Genomic DNA, 26,114 nt, shown 5'->3' with positions numbered 1-26,114 from the left:
ACCCGATATGCTTGTTGATTAGGATTGGGGAAACTTCTCCCTTTATGGAGGGTCAACTGAATCATTAAGGGAAACAAATCAGAGGGCGCCATGTGAGTGAAATGACTTGGTTTTATTGTTTTTTCCTTAATGGAAAAAAAATCACATGAGATCAACATTTTAAATATTTCTCAAGGATCTTCAGTAAAGTGTGGTGTACTAAAAACAACAACAACAAAAAAAGATCTTAACTTCCACAGAGGGAGGGAGAGGCGGGGCGGAGGGTGGGAGATCTCGGGAGGACGAGGGGCGGGTGTGTGGGGCAGGCACAGAGGGGGGATGGCATGGAAGGGCGGCTCCCGCCCTGGGCCTGCAGGTGGACGGTGGAAGGGTCTGGGAGTTGGGAGGTCCTGAGTTCAGATCTCAGCCAGGTTTCCCCACGTTTCTTAGTCTCCTCACCTGTCACCTAGGGATCGTCGCATCTCTGTCCTGTGGCCCACTGGTGGTTATCAGAGCTCTGTCTCCGAAAGAGCAGATTGCTCTGGTCACCTGATTGGACTGGGATAAAAGAAAGTGCTCCGAGGACTAGCTGGCATTTAGAAAGTTCTTAAGACAAGGAGACTATTATTATAGCTTTTCCTTATCTTTCCTGTGTTTTTGTTGTTGTTGTTTTTAATATAATTTATTCATTTTTTATAGAGAGGAAGGGAGATGGATAGAGAGTTAGAAACATTGGTGAGAGAGAAACATCGATCAGCTGCCTCCTGCACACCTCCTACTTGGGGATGTGCGCGCAACCAAGGTACATGCCTCTGACCGGAATTGAACCTGGGACCCTTGAGTCTGAAGGCCGATGCTCTATTCACTGAGCCAAACAGGTTAGGGCCTGTTTTTTTGTTTGTTTGTTTTTTGTAGTTGTTGTTATTAATCTTCATTCAAGGATATTTTTTCCATTGATTATTAGAGAGAGTAAAAGGGAGAGGGAGAGACTGAAATATCAATGTGAGAGACACATCAATTGGTTGCCTCCTACATGCCCCTGGCCAGGGCTGGGAGCCTGCAACTGAGGCATGTGCTCTTGACTGGAATAAAACCTGGAACCCTTCTGTTAGCAGGCCGATGCTCTATCCACTGAGCCAAACCAGCGAGGGCTATCATTTCCTTTTGAAGTTTCCCCCCCCCCCCAGAAATTTTATTTATTGATTTGAGAGAAACATCCATCTGTTTCTCCACTTATTTCTACTCATTGGTTGCTTCTTGTATGTGCCCTGGCTAGAGCTTGAACCCCCAACCTTGGTGAATCAGGATGATGCGCTAACCAACTGAGCTACCCAGCCGGTTGGTGATTCCTTTTGAAGTTCTGACCATTATTCACGGCTCTTGGCTGCTCTTGCTGAAGCCTCATTGATTCACAGGGTCACCCCGGGTGGAGAGAGCCCTCCCTCTTAGATCTTCAGCCCTGGGCCTGGCCCCGCGGCATCCCCACGCCTTCCGGCCGCTGGCTGCCAGGAAGCACCAGGGGAGGACGGAGGACGGAGGACGGTTCCTCCAAACCTCCTCCCTCCCCCACCTGCCAGGCTGCTCGTGGGATGACAAAGCCGAGCATCTGAAGCTCCATCCTTCAGGCCCTGTAGGCGGGCCTCACCCTCAGCTCTTACTTCCCTCCCCAGGAGAGCACCTGGCGGGGAGGGAGCTGGAAATAGGAAATGAGGGACAGCTCCCTTCATGGCATGCAGCCTGCCACTTCTCCTTCCCTCTCCTCTTGCTTCCCCTCCAGCTGGTCTCAACTTCCCTCTCCCGCCTCTCAGGGAAGCAGGGCAGAGGCTGTGGGAAGCTGGCACCAGTGCCCCGCCTGCCGGGGCCCCTCCCCTGGTGCAGCCCAGATCTCTCCACACCCTGCCCCAGGATAACCTAACTGCCTACCTGCCCCTGAGCACCTCCACTTCCACGTCCCACGGCACCTCACAACGTTCCAAGGGCAGGCATGTCACCGTTGCCCCTCTCCAGCCTGCTCCTCTGTCTGTCTGCTTCGTTTCAGGAAATGGCACCATTGTCAAACCGGGCCAGAAACCCGAGCATCTGATCCTTCACTCCTTCCTCTTTCACTGCCCTCATCTAATCAGCCAGGCATCCTCACATATCCCCGATTCCACTCAATCTGCCCGTTCCACCCGCAGCTGTCCCCCTGTCCCAGCCACCATCCCCCCCGCTCGGACGACACAGCCGTCGGCACCGGTTCAGTCCCCTTTGCCCCCAGGTCCACGCTCCTCCCGTGGCTCTGTGTCTGGGAGGCCCCTCTGTGAGCAGCGCTGGCCCCGGCTCCCTGTGTCCGGGCTCCCAGCTGGCTGAACTGAGGTAGACATGGGCCTGGGGGGAGGCAAGTGAGTTCAGGCCCTCCCCTGCCACGCCGTTTGGCGATTCTGCAACCCGTGGCCACGGCTCCTGTCACGTGGACCCTCTCCCGTGGCTCCAGCTCTCAGCGGGGTCTCCGAGGCCCTTTCCTCCCCCGCCCCTCAGGCCTGAGGGTGGAATGGCTTCCCACTGGCTGGCCCCAGGATGCCGCCTCGCCATCCATGCCACGTGGTTACTGTAGCCTGGTGATGCTCACCCAGGCATGATTTTGCTCCCCCTCCCTCTGCCCCTGGGACGTCTGGCAACGTCTAGAGACAATGCTGGTTGTCACAGCTGGGCAGAGATGCCACCGGCATCCAGCCTGCAGCGGGTGAGAGCAGGGATGCTGTGAAACGTCCCAGCCCTGAGTCGTTTGGCTCACTGGATAGAACATCAGCCTGCAGACTGAAGGGTCCGGGTTCGATTCCGGTCAAGGGCATGTACCTTGGTTGCGGGCACATCCCCAGTAGGGGGTGTGCAGGAGGCGGCTGATGGATGTTTCTCTCTCATCAATGTTTCTAGCTCTCTATCCTCCCTTCCTCTCTGTAAAAAAGCAATAAAATATATATTAAAAAAAAAAAAGTCCTACAATGCACACGACAGCCCACCACCAAGAGGAATCCCTCCCTGATGTGAACAGCGCTGCGAGTAAGGGATCCTGCACGCCTGCCCACCATGCCGAGAAGAGAAGGAGAACGCCACTTCTTTCCTCAGTGACTCTTTCGAGTTCGCCTGTTTCTGCCCACCCCACCCACCCCTGCTGCCTTCCAGACACGAAACCTCGAAGCTGTCAGGGCTGCTCCGTGCACAGGGACATGGGCCGGACTGATTGGACACGAGGAGGAGGAGGAGGAGGAGGAGGAGGAGGAGGAGGAGGAGGAGGAGGAGGAGGAAGAGGAGGAGGAAGAAGAGGAGGAGGAGGAGGAGGAGGAGGAGGAGGAGGAGGAGGAGGAGGAGGAACTGGCTGGATCAGGTGCCGATCACCGTGGTGGGGAGGGACTGAAAGGTGGCCGAGGACCAGCAGGAATGAGTCATCGAGACAAAGGACCGGACTTCCATGGCCGGTGGTTCTGGCCGCTGCACTTGGAGTCAGATTACGGAACTCTCCGGTCCTCACGTTAAAAAAGAGGCCATTGAACACGGGGAGCACGGGGCACGGGAGACGCGGCATTTTGACGCTGGAAGTTTGTTTTTGGTTCCGTTGACACCGCCCGGTACAGAGGGCTCTCCCTGGCCCTGCATTGATGGAAGAAGTAAATCCTATCCCTGCTGTACAGCATCATAACCCGGAAATACTTCCCAAGGACGGGGGAGGCTGGCTCCACCACAGGAAGCTGCCCCCGAAGTGACAGTGACTCCATGTCCGTCAGGAAGCTCCTGGGCTTGTGTCCCTGTGCAGGGGGTCTGGGTCCTCAGCGGAGGACTCAGAGCCATGCACGCTGCAGGCCACGCGTCCAGATCTGGGGGGCTGCAGAGCCTGGAATACCTAGCGCTGGGAGGCAGGCTCCTCTTGCTGACCCAGGCAGCGGCGGGCCGATGGGCATGTCACCCATGCACTCAGAACTGGCTGGGTAGCTCAGTTGGTTAGAGCATCACCCCAATGTGCTAAGGTTGCAGGTTCGATCCCCGGTCAGGGCACATACAAGAATCAACCAACGAATGCATCAATAAGTGGAACAACGAACCCATATCCCTCTTTCTCTAAGAAACAAACAACAAAAAACCCGAGGTGAGAGGGATCTACCGCCAAGCCCCACCAATAAGGCTCCCGTCAGGGAAAAGAATGCCTTCCTGAGCCACACACATCCTCCCATTTCTTACAGGAAATTCAGCTCCATTATGATTTTATGGGACCACCAACATATATGCGGTCCATTAAACCTCTTTATGTGGCGCATGGCTGTAATAAAAGCTACAAGGCTTAATATTTATTGAGTACTTGCTAAGCCCCGCTCCGAGTGGCTTACATGCGTTGACTTGTCCTAGCAACTTCGCGAGGCATGTGCTCTTGTTACGCCATCTCATGGGCGGAGAAGCTGATCCTACAGAGATGGCAACTTGTGGTGAATGGCAGGGAAGGGCTCGAACCCGGGCGCTGGCGCCTCAAAGCCCACACTCTTACACGCTGCTGTGCCGCCCACCGTTCTCGGGGGCTGCCCCCTTTCCCACAGTGCACCGAGGCTCCTGCTGCCTCCAGCCCGAAGTGTCTTCCTTGTTCATCTCTCCCCACTCGGCCCTTGTCTCTCCTCACCCAGCCTGGTCCTGCCTTTTGAGGCTTGGAACAAGATCCCAAGGCCCGAACCAGCCTGGGCTCTCCTTCACCACTTGCTCTAACCACCTCCGGGGCCTCAGTTTTCTCATTTTGTATAAAAAGTCAATGGCAAGAGAAAACATGGGACTCTCCAAGTCTCTTCCTTTCTCATCCGAAAATTCTAACACACCATTCTTTCCCTGCCTCTCTCCCCCTTTCTTTCAGCCCCTTATCCAACGGCCACACATCCTTCAAGGCCAATTCCAAGAGCTTCCTCCTTCGGGAAGCCTGCCTGGATTTTTCCAGCTCCCACAGTTCTCTCTTCTCTCTCACTCTTCCCTGAACTATAGGTAACTTTTAAAAAATATATATATATTTTATTGATATTTTACAGAGAGGAAGAAAGAGGGTCAGAGAGTTAGAAACATCGATGAGAGAGAATCATCGATCAGCTGCCTCTTGCACACCCCCTACTGGGGATGTGCCCGCAACCAAGGTACATGCCCTTGACCGGAATCGAACCTGGGACCTTTCAGTCCGCAGGCTGACGCTCTATTCACTGAGCGTTTCGGCTATAGGTAACTTTTAGTACGCAGATTAGCATGTAAGCCTTCTTTTACTTTCTGGATGTACATTGGCTCTCCCCAAAGAAAGTGCATACTGCTTTAAAAGAACCTATGAGATAAAACACAGAACATGGATTTACCTTTTCCAGCTTCCTTCTTCGAAGTACCGCCTTCCCTGTGCATGGCGTCCCTGAGGTCAACCTTCACTAAATCTTGACTCAATATTGTTTCACTAAATGGACTCACTATTTAAAACTTACAGAAATGTATCTTAAATTCAAAACATGAACCATATTGTACATGGAAAAACCAGCGTCCTCTGTCATACTAGAAAAGTAAGTATAAAAACAATGACAACCGAACCATGTCATTCCATCCTAGGCCTTCTTCCTCCGTTAAGGTCGTTAGAGACTGGCTAAGCACAAAAAGGAGGCGGACTCTCTCCTTGATGCAGCAGAGCCCACAAGCTGACACTGGGCGATGCCTGAGGGAGGGAAGGGGGCCTGGGGGTACCTGGGGGGATGGCACAGCAGGCAGAGGGCACGGCCAGTGCAAAGGCCCTGAGGTGGGAGGCAGCCTGGACTGCCCTGAGAGGAGCAGGAAGCTGACGGAGCCAGGACCAGGCTGTGAGTGAGAGAAGACAGCAGCAGCAGCAGATGAGGTCCTGGAGCAATGGGGTCAGATCCTGCACGGACGTAGGGGACACTGAACGCTGCGATTTCGGTTTGGAGTGAAATTTTCGCACACGGCGAGTCGGTAACTCCTGGAGGCTCTGATGATAATTGTAATCACTTGGCATCCTCTTCCCAGAATGCCTTGGCCGTCGGGTCCCGGGGGTGACACACGGAGGACTGCCCTGTCTTACCCATCAATGGCCCTGGTTTCCTGGGAGGCAGTGGGGACAGGAATGGGTGGAGCCCAGACTGAGCATTCCTGTCCGCCACCCCCTCTCAGTTCCCCTCGGGCCTGCCACACCCTGGCAGCCTGCTGGGCAGTGAGCTCATGAATGCTGAGGCAGCCGAGCGGGTGGACGGACGGACGGACGGACGGACGTGAGCTCCCAGCCCACCCCTAACTTGGAGAAGGCTTGATAACAAGAAACAGCAACAACCATCGTAGCAGTTACCACTATGGAGCCCTAACTGCTCCAGCTCTGAGTGCTTCTCACACATGACTGCACAGCCGGGGCGCCCCCTTCAGCCCTTTGAGAGGGGCCGTCCTGAGGAAACTGAGGCTCTGAGGGGGTCGGGCTGGTGAGTCACCGTGTCTGCATCCTCTGGGGGCTCCCTCTTCGCCAGGCCTCTGTCCCACCAGACTTGGTTCCTCTCTGACAGGCTCTCCCTTCAGGCAGGGCCCCTGAGAGAGGGAATCCTGCAGCGCCTGCCAGCGGGTTCTGCAGCCGCCTGCAGGCCCCGACAGGCCTGCTGCCTCCTCCTCGGGGGCTGAGGACGGAGCAGAGCCGAGAAGAATCAGGTTTCTCCAGCTCCGGGATGGGGCTGAGGTTCCTGAGTCAGGCCTTTTCTCAGGCCTTGCCCTGAACCGAGCCTCCAGCCCAGGCGGGGACGAGGTCCAGAACCGGGCACCCCGAGCCCCACCCTTGGCTTGTCTGATCTCATCTCCCACTGCACTCTGTCTCCTTCCGCTCCGGCCACACGGATGTCCCTGCTACACCGCTGAGCCCCACCAAGCATGTCCTGCCTCAGGCCTTTCCACTTGTCCCTGTGCCCAGACATAGGGGCACACTTGCTCCCTCAAACCCTCCAGTCTTTGTGCTTAAATGACACATTCTCAACAAGGCCTTCCCTGGAGCGCGCTGTGGGGAGTGGGCCTAAGCCAGAAGTCGGACATCCTGCCACGCAGCTGCACTCGCCAGCTGTCAGCCCAGCCTCTGGCCGAGCCGTGCTCTCCCCTCCCACCCCCTCCCACCCTGTGGGCGCACACTGACCACCAGGGGCAGCTCCTGTATTGAGCACCTGCCTCCGGGTGGTCAGGGTGCATCGTAGCGACTGGTCATCCTGCCATCTGATTTGCCTATTATCCTTTTTTTTTAATCTAGGATAGTAAAACGAGCCCATACTTGGAAATCAAGGGGACCTGAACCCCCAAACTGTCTGTCACTTCCTGGCTACATATGGTCGTTAATTTCTCTGACCCTAAATTTCTACTCAAAAAGGGAAGCATACAACCTCTCTCCCCAGGGTTGTGAGTGGGAGAGTGTGTGTAACTCCTTCTGGGCATGTGAAGGGCACCACCTATAATTGAGTGTTACTGCCACCACCACTACCACCGTCATCACCAGTGTCCAAGGTGGTTCCTGACACACAGCTGACTCTGGACCTGGGGTGTGGCAGCCACAGTGACTGTATTGTCTGGGGCTCCTTCCCTTCCGGCCATCTCTCCCTCTCTTGTTGCCAAGTTGGGAGGCTTGCCAGCCATGCTGTGGTTCAGGTGGATGGTGCCCTCTGCTGGGCGTGAGGGGAAGGGCCTGCAGGGAATGTATGGCTTAGGGTCGGGTGTGAGAGTGGAGATAAAGGAGCTTACTGACCATCAGTCCCTCAACCACGTAGTGATAACTACAACACCCACACAGCACTTGTATGCCAGGCACCTTCGAAGCACTTTACGGATATTAACTCACTTATAGCTCCATTTTCCAGATGAGAAAAGTGAGGCACAGAGGGGTAAAGTGATTTGTCTAAGGCGTCCTGCGTGGAAGCACTGGGATTTGAACTGTGCCCTGAACCTCAGCTCCTTGGTGGATTGTTACAGTGGGAGGTAGGCTCTGCCTTCAGCCCCAAGGGAGCTGGCCCCATGGAGTTCCACTGAGTCTGGAACTGGACATAAGGGTGTGGGCTGTCAGAGGGGCTTCCCAGGTTGACTGACCTCTTTGGTACAAAAAAAAAAAAAAAAAAAAAGTGTCAGGCCGAAACCAGTTTTGCTCAGTGGCTAGAGAGTTGGCCTAGGGACTGAAGGGTCCCAGGTTCAATTCCAGTCAAGGGCATGTGCCTTGGCTGTGGGCACATCCCCAGTGGGAGGTGTACGGAGGCAGCTGATCAATGTTTCTCTCTCATTGATGTTTCTAACTCTCTATCTCTCTCCCTTCCTCTCTGTAAAATAAATCAATAATATATATATATATTTTTAAAAAGTGTCAGGTCAGCCACAAGGGAAAAGGCATGTGAGAAGTGAGGCCTGGGCCCAGCCCACCTCTGCCCTGCTAGAGGTCTTGGGAGAGACCACTTTCAGCACCTCTACCTTTTGCCACCTGAAAGATGGCAGGGGTAGCCTGGAGGCCGTTTTCAAAATGCTTTCAACTGGGGGGCTCTTAAGGAGCAAAACTGAGAGGAAGAGGCTATGAGGTGGGTCTCTGAGCACCCCAACTCCTTCCAGCTAAGTCACTTTACCTTTTTTGTGGGACTTGGGTTAAGAGTCTGTGGGATGAAGATGGGGGGTGTGGGGGAATTTAACAGGAGCCTGAGGGGTCCGTCAGCACCAAGCCATCAACCTAGATGGACCCTCCATTCAGAATCAGGCGGCCTTGATCCCAACCAGGACCACGGTCTCTCCCACCCGACCCTCCCTCATTGGTGGAAGACTGGCTTTGAAACATCTGCAGAGATGGATGCTCCAGGGAGTTTAACAGAGTCAAAGGCAAAAAAACAGAATCAGTAACGTCCATGGATGGTGGTGAGATTAAATCAATGCTCACACATCTAAACTGGATGTGTGAGACAATAAGGCAGTCTGCTTGTAGGTCCTGTTAGGAGAAGATAGGTTGCAAAATTCCCATGGTAAGGTATAGCGAGAGAGATTGGAAGGATGCACTGCCAACTGTTGAACCACAAAATGTGAATAATGAATACTCAAGGTATAGAAAATCAATCATTCAGGTGGCCACTGACGGTCACACGGGTTCCCGTTGGCACCACTCGGAGTGGTTAGCACTGGTGGCCTATGTTGACTTATTACAGGCCCCAAAGACTAAGCCGAAGATCCCATTTTGCAGATAAGAAGCAGGCCCAGGGAGAGAGAGACCTCAGGCCCAAGCCCTTCACAGAGTCCAGGCCTAGTCCTTCCGAATCGCCGAGGCTGGCGACCGGTTCCAACAGCTCGGGGAATCTAGATGCACCCAGAGACCAGGCGAGGCTAGCAAAGGCCGCTTTTCCTCCCCGACCCCCTGCAAAAATCTCAGGGGAGTCCGGCCAGCCCCAGCAGTGGCTGTTTGCTCTTAGGATTAGTCTCCGCTGAAGATAGGGTTTCACGCTTTATTCAGGCTTCCTGGAGAGGCGTTGAAGATAAGGGGCAGCAGGTGTTTGCTGGCTGAGACACCTAATCCTCCCAAACAACCTTATCAGCAAAAGCAGCCAGGCCCTGGTGGAGGGGGATCTGAGGCCGCAGGAGCCAGAGGCAGCAGCTCGGGGAGAGGCGGGGAGCGGCCTTGACTGTGGGCCACGGCGCTGAGGACCAAGGACGACGGGTGAGGTTTCTTACCGTATTTCTCTTCTCACTTCCCCATCCACGGTCTGGGTCTGAGGCTTCCGTGCACCCTCAGCCTCATCCTGCAGAGCCTTGGCCCTGACCTCGCGCCTGCATCAGAACTACCTGGAGGGCTTGTTAAAGCAGCGGGCAGGGTCCTGCCTGCCGTTTGATTCTGCAGGCGACGCGGCAGCCAGGGGCCCGGGGCCTGCACTGGGAGGACCCCTGCTTTGCAGAGGGTCCCTCTTGCGGGAAGGAAACCTTTATTTCCACGTCAGCCACTTTTCAGCTTCACTCCAGAGTCTATCCCGTCTGTTCGTTGCAAAGAAAACATTGACATTGTGCTTGAACAAAGGCCCACGTGCATGGTTCTCGGCCTGCTGCCTCTTCAGCCCTATCCTTGCACCCGTGCCTGGGCGCTGTCAGCAGTGTTCGATTTCGGTGACATGCGGAGCGAGCTCTCTTTCTGTCTGGCTTGATTTTGAGGATGATCAGGCGTCATTTGAAAGAAATACAATAAGGCTATTCTCCAAAGGAGGAAAATCCCCTCGGAGGGTGATTGCAAGGATGGATTTAAAAAGAAATCATTGCAGTCGAAACCGGTTTGGCTCAGTGGATAAGAGCGTCGGCCTGCGAACTGAAAGGTCCCAGGTTCGATTCTGGTCAAGGGCATGTAACTCTTGGTTGTGGGCACATCCCCAGTAGGGGGTGTGCAAGAGGCAGCTGATCGATGATTCTCTCTCATCGATGTTTCTAACTCTCTATCCCTCTCTCTTCCTCTCTGTAAAAAAATCCAATAAAAAAAAATATATTTTTTAAAAGAAATCACTGGAGGTAAGTGCTGTCCAGGCCTAAAAAGGGACTAACAGGTAGCCGTTACCAATGAACACAGGCAGCACCTTGTGCCATACATGAATTCACTTACCCCCATAGGACCACCTCGTCTTATGCATGAAACACCTGCGGCGGGTAGAGGTTAAGTGATGCTAGGAAGTAGCACAGCCCCCCACCCCCCCCAACACACACACACACATCCAACCCATCTCTCAACACAGCCCGTGGCGTGGAGGAAATCACGTGGTACATCTACCCCATAAGAAATGATGTCCCTGCAGCCCTGGTGGGGCTCCGCTCAGGGGTCAGGTCAACTGGTTCTCACACAGACGGGAGACGAGCCCACAGGGAGGAGAGCAGGCTAGTCCCACCTGGGCCTGTTCAAGGGACCCTGAGTTTCCTCTACAAAGTGGGGGAAGCTGTGGTGACGCCCGCGGGGTTAGAGCGCTCACTCCCCTCCCACAGCTCTGAGAAGCCTACAGACCGCTGGACTCTACACTGGATTGTACACTTAAGCGGGTGAGTGGTATGCGAATGTGAATCAATAAAAACGACTTTAAAAAGGAGTCCGCTCCCCTGACACCTCTGGGAAAGTTCCTTTAATAAAAAAAAGTTCTAGTACATTTGCCTGATTGTCATCACCGTTCGTCTTACAGCACTCCACGGGGAAAATAAAAATAAAGGGCCAGCTAGACACGCTCGGTATAAAAAACACGCAGCAATCCATTCCGACTAGGAGGCCTCGGGCCTGGAGATCAAAGAGAAACGGGTGAGGCCGAGAGCCCAGCAGCTCTGGGCTGGGCTCTGAAGGCTCCAGGGGACCGCTGAGGACCCGCCTCTAACTTTTTAAAAATAGCATTAAAAAAAACAACAACAACAAAAAAACCCCCGACGTGTAAAAAAGAGGCCTCTTCCTAAGGAGAAAGGTCCATTCCAGAGAGAACGGCATCTTGGGGCGTCGGGACACAGGGCTGAGCATCTCACGGCAGGGAAGAGACTCCTGAAAAATCCAGCCTCCACGAGGCTTCAGTGCTGGAGTCCAAAGGCCCACGTTGGAAAGGCTGAGAATCAACCCGTCTGCGGTCGGACCCGAGGCCTCTTCCCTCCGAGCTGCTCAGGCCCCTTCTCGGCAGCTCAGAGTCCTTGCCGGAGGGTGGGGAGGGGAATGGGCCCCTCTGAAGATGCAGCTGAGCCTGACGGTCAGTCCCAGGCCCCACCGGCCCGGACGGGGGCCTAGTCTTCCTGGCCAGCCCCGTACATGTCCGCCAGCTTCTTGAAGCGGCTGCCCCACTCGTTCAGGTAGTCATAGTCTTGGTCCTGGTCAGAGGCCGAGGAGGTGAGGGAGCTCAGCGAGGGGGCCTCGGAGCCGCAGCCCTCGTAGTCGAACACCAACAGGGAGTCGTAGGGCGGGGCTGTGGGGTCCGTGTTGGCCGCCTTCAGGTTCTGTGGCGACAGAGAGCAGGAGGTTAAGAGCCGCGGGATCCCACACTGGGCAGCTGCGAGAACTCAGGCAGGTTGGTTCACTGGGCTGAGCCTGCATCTCCTCACTTGTGAAGCCTCTTCTCCCCTCCCTGAGGTTTTGAAGGCTGACATGAAATCATGCAATGAGCTCAGCACGGGGTCCGACACACAGCAAATGCTCGGTGCGACAGGCCAGCGGTGCGGGCCGGGACTCTGACGTCAGAGGGCTTAAGCCAGAACTCAGACTTCACACGCTATCCCATGATGTTAGTGCTTTCACCTCCCTCTGCTGCTTTTTCCCGTCTCTGAGACGGGGAGACTTCATATGGTTAGAGCAGTGGTCGGCAAACTCATTAGTCAAACAGAGCCAAATATCAACAGTACAACGATTGAAAAATCTTTTGAGAGCCAAATTTTTTAAACGTAAACTTCTTCTAATGCCACTTCTTCCAAATAGACTCGCCCAGGCCGTGGTATTTTGTGGAAGAGCCACACTCAAGGGGCCAACGAGCCACATGTGGCTTGAGAGCCGCAGTTTGCCAACCATGGAGTTAGAGGAATAAATGAATATCTGTAAAGTGCTTACTGAATAGTACCTGGCATAATAATGAAACACTATTTCCTTATTTGTAAATGAGGAAAATGATGGGATTCCTACCCTACAGAGTTGTCGTAAGAGGATTAAAGGAGATACTATTTGCTAACTGTCCAAAGCACAGAGAAATTCTAGAAACCGACTTAATCTATTGGAGGGAAAAGCTGCAGATATTTAGCTCCGAGGTATCTTCTCAAACCCACCACTCCACGTATTTCCCCCCAGACGCTTTTGTTTTAGCATGGCACTCACAAACATGCTCAGGCTGCTCCCACAAAGCAAAACGTGTAGCTGCCTTTTATGCAGACGAGAAGACTGAGCCAGAAGGGGTCAAAGCCAGGGTGAGGTATCCTGACCGCCCCTGAGCCCTTTGCCCACTGCTACTTCCTCAAACTCCCCAATCCACAAACCCATCCACACACCCACCCACCCACCCACCCAGCCATCCAGCTACCCACCCACCCATTCATCCATCTACCCACCCACCCATCTACCCACCCTTCCTATTAAAAACCTCCATTTACTGATAGTTACGGAGGTACCAGGCTCATATCATCTACCTCCTATGTACCTAGTTCAGTGGTTCTTACAATACAATCCTGGGAGCAAAAACTATCAGAGCCTATAAAAACAGATGCCTGTGTCCCTGGCATTGATATTTTTCAAAATTCTTCAAATGTGTGACTAGAGTTAAGAACACTGGAGGCACTCAGTACTAGCAACAATAGTACTCAGTGCCCGTCCAGTGGTTCCCAAACTTAAATTACCCGGGAGCCTTTAAAACATCCCAACGGCCAGGTATTATCCGGGGCAGTTAAATCACAACCTTGGGGGGTGGAGTGAGTCAGGCATCCATTTTTGACATCCCCAGGAGATTGCAATGGGAGGGCAGCTTGGGAGCCGCCATGCTAGCACTGTTCCAGGTGCTTATGCATCCAATCCTTAAAGCAACCTGTAACACAGGTCCCAACCCCGCTCCACACCAGGACCTCCTGGCACCTTTAGGAATCCAAACCCAGGTTCTCTGGCTCCAGAGTTTTTTCCCCTAACAACCACTATACAGGGTAGGGCAAAAGTAGGCTTACAGTTGTTCATATGGAAAATAATAGAATCCTATATAATTAAAGCCCAATACGCTAAGTGTATGGTCATCTAGTTGGCTGTTCAACCAACATACTAATGATATGCTAAGGTTGCTCAACCACTCGCTATGATGTGCACTGACCACCAGGGGGCAGACGCTCTGATGTTCCTCCTGGTAGGGGTCCAGCTGATCAGGACCAAGTGAGATGGGCTGGACACCCTTTGAAGCCTTTCCGCAGTCCCTTCCAAGCTTGTCAACCTCCCACCATCCCTCCCTGACCCTGATCATGGTCCCTCATGGGTGAGGTCCCTCAGCCTGACCTGCACCCTCTTGCAATCCGGGACCCCTGGGGGATGTCAGAGAGCCAGTTTCAGCTCAAAGCTATGACACACACTGACCACCTCAGGGTAGATGCTCAATGCAGGAGCTGCCCCCTAGTGGTCAGTGTGCTCCTACAAGGGGAGCGCTGCTTAGCCTGTAGCTGGGCAAGCACAGTGGCAGAGACAGGAGTGGGCCTAAGCCATCAGTAGGACACCCCCCAGGGCTCCCAGACTGCCAGAGGTGCAGGCCGGGCTGAGGGGGACCCCCCCCACCCCGCCCAGTGCACAAATTTTGTGCACCAGGCCTCTAGTAATTAATAAGAATATAAGAAACTATTTTGTGTACTCAAACAATAAACCAACTTTTGCCCCACCCTGTATTTGTTGAATAAACGATTCCTAATTCTTTACCACTCTGCAAGCTAGGGTTTCATAAAGCAGGAAATAGAAGCCCAGAAGTTACTCAAAGGTGCCAAAGAGGTCACACAACTGGTTGGTGGTAAAGGCAGGATTTGAACCAAGAGTCACAACTCTGGCCCATGCTCTTTCCCCTGTGCCACTGGAGCCTGAGTATAAGGCTGCCCTAGGCTGCCCCCATGCCTCACCTCGGTGATGAAGTTGCCGATTTCATCGGGGTTGGCGGGTCGCTGGCGGTACATGGGTGTGGGGATAAAGGCTGGCGCCACATCGTTGCGGAGAACAACCTTGGGCCGGGCCTCCAGACCCCGGTGGAGTTGGGTGATGTCATAGTCCTTCGAGAAAGGAGAGCATGAGATTGAGAAGGACTCTCCTGCTCCCCCACCATCTACATTTCACCCCATTTTGCTCCCAGTCGGATGTTCTGGTTCATGGGTAGGTCTTTTGGTTTTTAAAAATATATATATTTTATTGATCCTTCACAGAGAATAAGGGAGAGGGAGAGAGAGTCAGAAACATCGATGAGAGAGAAACACTGATCAGCTGCCTCCTGCACACCCCCTACTGGGGACGTGCCTGAAACCAAGGTATATGCTCTTGACCAGAATCGAACCTGGGACCCTTGAGTCTGCAGGCCGATGCTCCATCCACTGAGCCAAACCAGTCAGGGCTATGGATAGGTCTTAGAAGACAGAAATGTCTGTGCTTTTTGAAAGCCCTAGTCTCCACGTCCCCTCTCTCATATTAAGTGCAGGCTGAAGGTCACCTTGACCAGGGCCAAAAAGACTATAGCAATGGACCCGAGATTCTCTCAGAAGAGGAGTTGGTGGTCAGTCATGCATGAAGATTTAATGTTTTAGGCCAGGGGTGGGGAACGCCCAGTCATTTGGTCTGGCCCTGCCGAGGTGTGAGGAGTGAGTTAATTAAATGTCTGACCAGATATACCAGGCTAATTTTTAAGTTGATAATTTTGTATGGCCAGAGAAGTTATCAATGTCAGGCCTGGTCAATGTAGCTAAGTAACATGGTTAGCTGGCTGACTTACCCACCCCACACCCCAGGCCTCCCAATGCCCTACCTGGTCCTCCTCGCCGCCGCCCTCCTCGCCATAGTAGAACACGTTGTCACGGGTGTCGTCTTCTGGGAGCAGAAGGGGTTCCTTGACCTTCTGCTTCTTTCTCACCAGCAAGAGGAGCAGTGCCAGGAGGACTGGAAGGGCGGGGAAGTGTGAATATTCACACACACCCCACAACCACACAGGACCCCCAAACTCTCAGAGCCCCATCTATTGTACTTTTAGGTCTCTCCACTCAGTAGCCAGAGCTTAACACACTTCGGTCACTCCCTTGCACCCAGAAACACCTGTAACTCAGCAAGGTGCACAGGATTTGGCCCTGGCCTGTTCCCATCCCTCCCTCTCCCCGGCCCAGGTCTAGTCTCAGTGGCCTCCTCGGAGTTCCTTAACTATACCCAGCAGGTCCCCACTCAGAACCTTCCTCTGGGCTTTCCCCTTGCCTGGAACACTCTCTATGCACCTGCATGGCTCTCGCCCTTCAGGTCTCAGCTCAAGGTCACACACACACACACACACACACACACACACACACACCCTGGCAGCACTGTGACTTCATTCCCATCTATAATTCTGTATCCATTTATTGTCAGCCTTCCCTTATTAAGGGTACTGGTCTTAGGAAATTCTCCTTTGTAGGGATGGGATTCTTCTAGCTGATGTTACTCTTCTACTGACTGAATGACACTCCTGGAATTCAGAGCGTAAGGAAGAGATGGGCAATGCTGGTGGCCCTTAGTCCCAGGAGTTCAGTGTAGAATCAGGTTTTCTAACTACCCCATCCTCAGAGGGGGAAGGGCACCGGTACTCACACAGCAGAGCCAGGATGGCCCCCAGGATGGGGAGCAGGAGGAACCCCCCCTTCCAGCGCTCGGGGCAGGACTTCTCCGCGTGGCCGACGCAGTCACACACGGTGGCCTTGATCACGGCCAGCTGTTGCTTGTTGCCGTGGTCGGACAGAGAAAGGTGCACGTCGTAGGTGTCTTGCTTTAGGAACTTCTTCAGTGACAAGGCCACTGCGTCTCCTGGAGTGGACAGACAATCTATTCACCTCGGGAAACCAAGAATGGAACAGAGCATATGATGATGGAGGTTTGAGGCAAGAGCCTCTCTATATCTGGGTGATAAGGAAAAATATCCCAAAAGCACACTCTGACCACGTGTTAAAAATTGGTATCTGGCCCGGGCCAGTAGAGTTCAGTTGGGTGTCATCCCATATAGCAAAAGGTTGCTGGTTCAATTTCTGGTCAAGGCACACGCCTGGGTTGTGGGCTCCATCTCCCATGGGGAGTGTGCAGGAGGCAGCCGGTCAATATTTAGTATGTTCGCTCTCATATGGAAGTTTCTCTCTCTCTCTCTCCCTCTCTCTCTCTGGAAGTCAATAAAATATCTTTACAATTTTTTTACTATATGGCCAAAGCCAAATTCACCATCATGGTAAGGATTATTGGGGCAGGAAAAAAACAAAAACAACTTACATTAAAAAACACACACAATAATCACAGTATTTTTAAAATACGATGTTTTTTAAAAGTTTTGTCATGCAGAGCCAGTCATTTCTTAGCACCATTAGCTACTAGACCAGCAGTCGCCAACCGGTGGTCCGTGAGGTCCGAAAGGTCGGCGACCGCTCTAGACTGTTCTTTGCCTCAAAAACAACACTGTTCTTCCCAGGAGACAGCTAACCTCATGCTTTCTTTTTTCATCATCACCTGAGGATATATTTAAAATTGATTTTGAGAGGGAGAGGAAGAAAGAGTAAGAGAAACATCAACATGAAAAACATTGACTGGTTGCTTCCATATGTACCCCGTTCGGGGATTGAACATACACCCTAGGTATGTACCCTGACTGGGTATTGAACCCACAACCTTTTGGTGTACAGGATGGTGCTCCAACCAACTGAGCCACCAGGCCAGGGCTAACCTAATATTTTAATAGTCACGTTAACTGGCCACTGGTTTTCCTATTTGAAAGTTCACCGCCATTTACTACTGCATTTTGCTCTTGCATTAGTAAACACAATGTTTACACCCCAACTTTATGATAGCATTTCAATATCCCACACACTGATATTCCCAAGTGAGCACTGATTATTAATAAATTCAAATGCTCATGACTTGGTGACATAACATGTCGTTAGGCAGATCAGAGAGGACGCTAATCTGTGTTATAACTGCACACAAGGCAGGGTTGCTGGAAATAAGGCTGCAATGGGCACTGAGCTAACTGGCCTCCAAAAGCCCAAGGTGGGTGGCAGGCTAACCATAGGCAAGCTAACCGCAGAGCTCGGTGCAGCCTGCAGAAGGGGCATTATTCTGGGGAGGCTGTGGGGCAATCCTAGAGCGTGGAGAGAGGCTAATGTTTGCAGGTGAGAAATACAGTCAGGGGCATCTCTGAGGAAAGATCTTCAGTTTAGAGGCAAGTTTCTCGGGGAGAGAGCTACTTAAGCTTGGGTGGGACTATTTTCCATCATGCAGGACTTCCCCAAGCAGGACAGATCCTCCCCACTCAATGCCATGGTATTTCCCAATCTTTGGGACAATAAGAAACAGCCCCACATTTCCAGCTCACCTGCCCTTAGGTGTGCTGGCCTATGTCAGCACTGACCTCCAGCCATGTTCAGTGCAGAGCCTCTGCACACTCAGTGGGCCCCTCTTAGTAAAAAGGCTGGAAGGGAGAGTCACCCAGTGCCCATTTGGCAGTGGCAGGGTGAGTTCTGCAGGCTGAACGTCTGGTCTGCCGTGTCGAGGGGCCAGTGTAGGATATTTCACAAACACCTCTATCCCATGCTGTTCCCGGAGGGCCGATTTCTCCGTTGATGGCAGTGGCGGTGCTGGTGGCCGTGGCGATTAAGTTGACACTTACTATGTACCAGGCCCGGCTCTAATCTTCACTGTAACTTGGAGGCAGGTATTGCTATCCCCCTTGGACAAATGCAGGGACTGAAGCTTAGGGAGGTCAAGTAACCAGCTTGAGGTCACACTGGGTCACATCTGAGTTAATTCCCCTGACAACGGGGACAAGATCGGGTCAAAAAACTAAGTTAAAACCAAGAACCAGGTATTAATACCGTTATCAGGTGCTGGTAGCGTTGGGCTTTGACCATAATGCTCACACCTGACAGAGCCAGAGCGGATCTGTTGGGAAGTCGTGGTGGTGAAAACAGCCGTGGGCATCTACCGAACACAGACATGCCAGACCAGATGCTTTCCACATGGCCACTTACTCAACCTCCAGCGTAATGGGAGAAGCAGGTTTGGTGATGGCACCAGTTTACAGATAGGGGAAGCAAGGCTCAGTAACTTGCCCACAATCACAAAGCTAGTAAATGGAGGAGTCAGGTCTGGGACCAGGGCCTTGTGGCTCCAGAGTCCACATTCTCTAAACAACATGGTCAGGTCAGGGAGGGGAAAATGTCTTCTAGGCCACAAGGGGGTGACAGGAGACCAATTTGGGCTCCCCAAAGGGAAGGTGCTGGGTATATACGCCCAAATCACAGGAATCACAAAAATGAGGCAATGTGGCCAAAACCGGTTTGGCTCAGTGGGCCTACGGACTGAAAGATCCCGGATTCGATTCTAGTCAGGGGCATGTACCTTGGTTGCAGGCACATCCCCATTAGGGGGTGTGCAAGAGGCAGCTGATCGATGATTCTCTCTCATCGATGTTTCTAACTCTCTGTCCCTCTCTCTTCCTCTCTGTAAGAAATCAATAAAGTATATTAAAAAGAAAAAATGAGCCAATGTGGGCGTCTGAAGCAGGTAGGCAGTCCTCTCTGCACTGGCATCAGCAGCAGTGATGGACCCTGGGCATCTGGTTTCACTGGAGCAGAAGGCAGAGCCTGAAGTACTAGTTCCCAGACACCGGAGGACGGACTTCTCTCCTGGGGGATCTTGGCCCCAAGAGGGAGAGGAGGACATTTTTTAAAATATACTTTCTTTCTTGATTTCAGAGAGGAGGAGAGAGGGAGAGAGAGACAGGAACAACAACGATGAGAAAGAATCATTGACCGGCTGTCTCCTGCATACTCCACAAGACTGGGGATCGAGCCCACAACCTGGGCATGTGCCTGACCGGGAATCAAACCACGACTTCCTGGTTCTTAGGTTATTGCTCAACCGCTGACCATGCCGGCCAGGTGAGAAGAGAACATTTTACGAGAGTGATGCAGACCCTGGCCAGGGTCTCAATTGGTTGAGCGTTGTCTCAGACACCAAAAAGCTGACGGTTTGATTCCGGGTCAGGGTACATACACAGGTTTTGCGTTTAATCCCTGCGCATGTGGGAGGCAAACGATCATTGTTTCTCACATTAATGTTTCTCTCTCTCTCTCTCTCCCTTTCCTTTTCTCTCTCTCTAAAAAAAAATAAATGAAAAAAAAAAAAGGATTTTAAAAAATACTGAAACCTTAAAAAAAAGAAAAGGGAAAGTGGTAAAATGTTTCTCCAGGGCCCTTGTTGGCACTTGAGGCTGGATCCTCCTCCCTCATGCACCCGGGGTCACCACCCATTCAATACCAGTGAAGCCTGCCGGGACAGGTTTGGCTCAGTGGATAGAGCGTCGGCCTGCGGACTGAAAGGTCCCAGGTTCAATTCTGCTCAAGGGCATGTACCTTGGTTGCGGGCACATCCCCGATAGGGGGTGTGCAAGAGGCAGCTGATCGATGATTCTCTCTCATCGATGTTTCTAACTCTCCATCCCTCTCTCTTCCTCTCTGTGAAAAATCAATAAAATATATTAAAAAAAAAAAATACTAGTGAAGCCCCTCTTCATGCCTATGGCAAATAAAATACTGAAGGCCGAGAAGCTACAGGGGTCAGAGAGAGAAAGGACAGAGGCAGAGGGGAGGGGGGGCGGCGGGGGGGAGGGGGGGGGCGGGCAGGGCCTCTGGCTTCAATCTCTATTGCTCACTCACTCTGGGCCCTTGGGCATGCTATTTAGCCTCTCTGAGTCTCACTCTCATCTGTAAATAGGGAGAAAAAATACTGACCACAGAGGTGGTAGAAATATTAAATGAGGAAAAAGAGAAAAACCATCTTGCATTATCACCAGGGTTCAATAGATGGGAGGCAGCAGAGGATTAGGGTAAATCAGTCTGCCTGATTCAAACCCTGGTGCCATCCATTTCTAGCCATAGAGCCTCTAGCAAGGTATTTAAACTTCTGTAAGCCTTGGTCTCCTCATCTGTAAAATGGGTGTGCACATGTGTGTATGTGGTATTAGTACCTTCTTCACAGGATTGTTGTGAGGATTTAAAAATCTAATCTACGTAAAGCATTTCAAGTGGTGTTTAGCACCGAGTAAGCACGCTCAGTGCTCTTTAGCTGTTATCACGGCATTGGGACCCTGACTCGCGTGACACGGAGAAAGTCACCCCCCAACCCCCCGACGCCCTGTCGGCTTGTTTTTCAATCCACTCAGCAAGGAAGTCAGGGAATAAATGTTCTGTAGGGCTCCTGTAGAATTCCAAAGGCTCCTGATAGGTCGATCATTAGCCTTGGATTGATGTTCTCGAGACCATTACCTCTGTGGCCCACAAGATGCTCCGTGGGCGTGTGTGCAGGGTCCTGGTACGGGGCAAACCCTCCGTTACCTTGCTCATTGACCTTGGCCGTCCAGTAGATGTCCGAGTCCTGTGTGAGCTGGGCCTTGAAAGGGGAGGTGTGCGGGGACTGGTCCTTGTCTGTGATGTTCAGCACTTGGGGCACGGGGCTCTGGTTGCAGATGGTGATCTCTCGGGGCTCAGGGGCAGGGCCGTGGTCGTTGACGTCCACCAGTGTTAGCAGGAGGGTCCCCGTGCCAGTGGCGGGAGGGCTCCCTGTTCATAATGACACGTATGATCCTTCTCAGCATGTGCCCTTGGTTGGGTTGGTGAATCAATGTGAAGCTCCCCTATGACCTACCCCAGGGGTCGGCAGACTCATTAGTCAGCAGAGCCAAATAGCAACGGTACAACGACTGAAGTTTCTTTTGAGAGCCACATTTTTTAAACTTAAACTTCTTCTAACACCACTTCTTCCAAATAGACTCGCCCAGGCCGTGGTATTTTGTGGAAGAGCCACACTCAAGGGGCCAAAGAGCCGCATGTGGCTCGTGAGCCGCAGTTTGCTGACCTAGTCAGCCTCAGGGAGGGGTCCTGCCACTGCCCGGCTGTAGCCTCTGAAGACCCTTCATACACTAGCTTCACTGTAGCTCAAACCAGCGATGGCGGATACAAGGCCATGCGCCAGCATTCTCCTTGTGTGTCCACAGCAGATATTCCTAACTGACCGCAGCGCAGAAATGCAGCCACTTCCTCCAGACAGCCAGCAGCACTCTGTCACAAAGCAAAACCTACTGGCCGCCTCCGGGCTAATGCGGCTTCCCCTCACAGACCTCTCCCCTGCCCCAGGCCTCCGTTTACTCCCTGTGTGTCACACAGAGATGACAATCGCATCATAACCCCCACCCTGCTGGAGTGTGACATCGCTGATCAAGCATGGCACTTCCAGGCAGCCCCTCTCCATTAATCCGGGGGACACGGACAGGCCAATCAGGGCTTAGTGAACCACAGACTTATGCTTCAGGATATCTCCTAACTCAGGTTTTAGGGAAATCAGAACCATGGCCAGCCACCCAAGGACCAGTCTTCAAAACACTCCTCTGAAGGACCCCTTCGGACCCCTTGCTAACACCCCCTGACACACACACACACACACACACACACACACACACACACCATACACCCCCTGTGGAGGGGCCATGCTGTGTCATGTGACCTGGGAACCATAGGCGCCCATGAGGAGGGGCTGCGAGGAAGCTCTCACCATCGTCCGTGGCCAAGACCATGACTTCGTAGATGTTGTTCCTCACGAACCGCTCATCCTCGCGGTCCAGGACCCCCGCGGCAGTGACCCGCCCGCTGTCCGGGTCCATCGCCAGCCACCCTGCTGGGTCCCTCAGGATGTGGTAGCTGGAGTGGAAAAGTCGAGAGAAGAGTCACACACAGAACACTCAGAATTCTGGTGTCATCATTCAAAGTGTCCTCATGCCAACTAGCAGACGGTGTCCTGGGACGCAGGGGTCCTGGACACAGGGGTCCAGGATCGTGCGGAGAAGGCACTTGGGGCCTTCCCTAAATGGAAACCTGAGCAGCAGGTGGAGGGCCAGCAAGGATATGTGAGAAGGAGCAGGAACCCTGCCCAGAGTCTTTAGCCTTGGGGAGGATGGGAAGAGGAGCAGCGAGATGTTCAAAGTATTTTGCCATCTTTACAGTGATAAGAACAAATACTGGCCATAATAAACAGCCATCCAGAAGGTTCAAAATACTTAACAATCTTTAGGGCAATGACAACTAATACTGGCCATAATAAACAACTGTCCAAAAGGTTCAAAATATTTCACAATCTTTACGGCAACAACAAATACTGGCCTTAATAAACAACTGTCCGGAAGACTTAAAATATTTCACAATCTTTACAGCAATAACAACAAATACTGGCCATAATAAACAACTGTCCAGAAGGTGCAAAATATTTCACAGTTGTTTTTTTGTTTGTTTGGTGTTTTTGTGTGTGTGTTTTTTTTTAATTTCAGAGAGGGAGAGAGAAAAACATCAATGATGAGAATCATTGATGGGCTGCCTCCTGCATGCCCCACACTGGGGATGGAGCCCGCAACCTGACCAGGAATTGAACCATGACTTCCTGGTTCATAAGATGATGCTCAACCATTGAGCCACGCGGGTGGGGCAAAAATATTTCACAATCTTTACAGCAATGAGAACGAATACTGGCCGTAACAAACAACCATCCAGAAGGTTCAAAATATTTTGCAACTTTTCCGGCAATGAGAACGAACACTCCTCCCAGTGCATCTGGAGGAATGTGAGCCCAGCGGCTGCATACCTGACCCTCTGACTCCCCCTGTCCGGGTCCTGCGCAGTGTAGGTGCAGACCGGCTCCCCAGCAGAGATGTCCTCCTGGACCTCAACGGCATTGGAGGGCGGGACGAACTCGGGCACCTCGTTCACGTCCTCCACGTGGACCACCACGGTGGCCGTGGAGGTCGGGAGCTTCACCGCGAAGGGAGCCTCGTTGGTCACTTCAATGTACAGTGTGTGCTGGTTTTGGGCCTCAAAATCCAAGCCCTGAGAGGGAAGAAGGAGGACCTGAGCTGCCATTTTATGAGGAGGCCCCATGCCGAGCCGGGATGTCGGAAGGGAGGGCCCACCCCACTGCCTCTTCCCTACCCATAAAGCCACCAGCATTTCCTGAAGTGGCAGCTAGAGGGGCCTCTCAGACCACCCCACCGCCCCAAAGGCAACCAGACTGGTGAGCCCCAGAACTGGTCCCCAATGGGGTGGTGCCGCCCCCTCGCAGGCACCGTAGAAACTCGAGAAGGCATTTCTCTCTGTCATAATGACTGGGGATACCACTGGTATTGACAGGCTGAGGCAGGGACACAAAGAACTGTCCCATGTCCATGTGACTTGACAACATTCCGCTGGACATTTGTGTATTCATGGGTGTGAGAAATCTGTTTACAATTGCAATCTAGAACATGTTTTATGTAAACAAACAAACAAACACTTTTTGGTGTGGTTTGAATATATACTGAATTTTCTAGGAATGGAACTTCTGAGGGGGGATTGTAATTTGATTTGTTCAGGCCTTTCCCGAGAGTTGTTTATTTGTTGTTCTGGGGGAAAACATTAATACCACTTGTGTTGTGAGCTGCTTGAATGAGCCAATATTCACAACATTTGAATAATTCTACAGAGATACAAAAGAAATCAAAGAAATCAAAGAAAGATCAGTCCCATCTCCCTAAAGCACCCATTTTATTTATATAGTAGTAAAGATAGCAAACTACTATCTAATTTAGAATATTTTACTACCCAATCACCTAGATATGGATTAAGTGCGAAATTAGCAAGAATTCTAATAAGACAGAGACCCACTGTGTGCAGACTGACTGAGGACAGCCAATGGACACTGCGAACTGAGCGGAGGGGCTCCACTGACTGCTTCGATTTGATTTGGTCCCTGGTTAAGATTTAGTATGAGAGAAGGAATTCCGCCACAGAAAAGGGATGGGAGCGCGTCGGAGGCCACTGGCCTGGTGCGCACTCTGATGAACGAAGGGTCCAAGGCACGTGTCCCCAGGCAGGTGTCACCTCGAAGCTGCAGGCCTGACTGTCCCCGGTGTGGCCCTGGTCTAACGCCCAAACGGACTCACCTTCTTGGTTGTCAGGATACCCTGGTTGCTCTCGGGGTGGGTGGTGATGGTAAAATGGTCCCCACTGTCACCATCCAAGATGCGGTAGGTGGCACGCCATGCCGGTGAGTTGGGGGCGTCCAGATCAGTCACTGTCAGCCTCTGGGCCTCATGGCCCACCGCGTTCTCGGGCACACGAGCCTCATACTGTCAGTGGGAAAGTACAGCAGTCAGAGCAGATTCCGACACTCAGAGAGGCTGTTCCATTCTGCTCCTGCTGTGAATCCTCCATCCAGCTCTGGGGAGGCCTCACGCCTCCTACCCTTTCTGGGACCACCAGACTCAGTCACCAGGGTTCCGGGGCACACAGAGAGGCAGCATGCCCCGAGAGCCGGCCTCCCAGCTGCTGGGACAGACCACGGCAATCTCGGGCCTGCTTTCCCTATACCCGGGGGCCTGATACTCCAGGAATCTCACCGGTCTGGGTGCCCAACCCCCTCCAAGTGTAACCACCTATGTAGTTGAGAGCAGGAAGGCATAAGTGCTCTGGGGCAAGGACCGGGATCTTTTTTAAAAAAATATATTTTATTGATTTTTTTACAGAGAGGAAGGGAGAGGTAGAGAGAGTTAGAAATATCGATGAGAGAGAATCATCGATCAGCTGCCTCCTGCACACCCCCTACTGGGGATGTGCCCACAACCAAGGTACATGTCCTTGACCGGAATCGAACCTGGGACCTTTCAGTCCACAGGCCAACACCTCTCTCCACTGAGCCAAACCGGTTTCGGCAGGACCAGGATCTTTTTTGGAAGTTCTAGAACAGATGACAAAGACTAAGAAGTCAACTGCTCAGAACAAATTTTAATCAGCCTTAAGTAATGTTAGCAGCCAAAGCTGCCTCAAGACAGAAGGGGGTTAGGTGTCATCTCGACTGACCCCGAGTTCTGTCACTGGAATGCACAAGCATTCACTGTGTGAAGGGTAAATTAGAAGTGTTCTTATCATCCAAGATTTTCAAACACCGGGGGTTGTGTTACACAGATTATTTAAAACTCAGAACAATGCAGCGGGTATTGTCATGATCCCCATTTCTCAGATTAGGAAAAGGAGCACAGAGAGGTTAGGGAGTTTGCCTGAGGTCACACTGCTCGTCGGTGGTGGGGCTGGAACTGAAGCATCATTAAGCTGGTTCTGGAGTTTCATTAGAAAGGAAACCCCTTGTCCTTCATTTCTGATGCGGGAAGGTAGGAAGGTAGGAAGGGAGGGAGGGAAGGATGGAGGGATTACCTTCTGGGGATCAAACACAGGAGCGTTGTCATTGGCGTCGAGGACTTCCACGATGGCCACCGCCGTGGTGGTGGAGCCTTCGCCGTCCAGGTCGGTGGCCTGGACGGTCAGCGTGTACTGAGGGACTTTCTGGGGAAGAGAGGAGAGTGGAGGCCCCTGAGTGCGCAGCCTTGGGAGAA

General features: G+C 52.4%; 2 protein-coding genes across 2 annotated transcripts in view; one reads left to right on the top strand and one right to left on the bottom strand.

Annotated features, from left to right (window-relative positions):
• Positions 1–26,114, top strand: part of LOC311610140 (dipeptidase 2-like) — a 564,319-nt gene that overhangs the window by 51,024 nt on the left and 487,181 nt on the right. The gene's annotated exons all lie outside the window — the stretch shown is intronic.
• CDH3 (cadherin 3) overlaps positions 11,082–26,114 on the bottom strand; it is a 40,512-nt gene continuing 25,479 nt past the window's right edge. Inside the window, exons 8-16 of the mRNA XM_084861025.1 lie at positions 25,936–26,064; positions 24,669–24,854; positions 23,336–23,577; positions 22,256–22,401; positions 21,043–21,267; positions 16,259–16,471; positions 15,453–15,583; positions 14,563–14,709; positions 11,082–11,940 (exon numbers count right to left, since the gene is read on the bottom strand). Of these exons, the coding sequence (XP_084717151.1) occupies positions 11,731–11,940; positions 14,563–14,709; positions 15,453–15,583; positions 16,259–16,471; positions 21,043–21,267; positions 22,256–22,401; positions 23,336–23,577; positions 24,669–24,854; positions 25,936–26,064 (1,629 nt within the window). The 3' untranslated portion in view covers positions 11,082–11,730. The remainder of the gene's footprint in view (positions 11,941–14,562; positions 14,710–15,452; positions 15,584–16,258; positions 16,472–21,042; positions 21,268–22,255; positions 22,402–23,335; positions 23,578–24,668; positions 24,855–25,935; positions 26,065–26,114) is intronic.

This window comes from Pipistrellus hanaki (genome assembly GCF_964339955.1).
Source record: "Pipistrellus hanaki genome assembly, chromosome: 15".
NCBI classification, from domain to species: Eukaryota; Metazoa; Chordata; class Mammalia; order Chiroptera; family Vespertilionidae; genus Pipistrellus; species Pipistrellus hanaki.
This window is presented reverse-complemented; position numbering and strand designations above follow the sequence as displayed.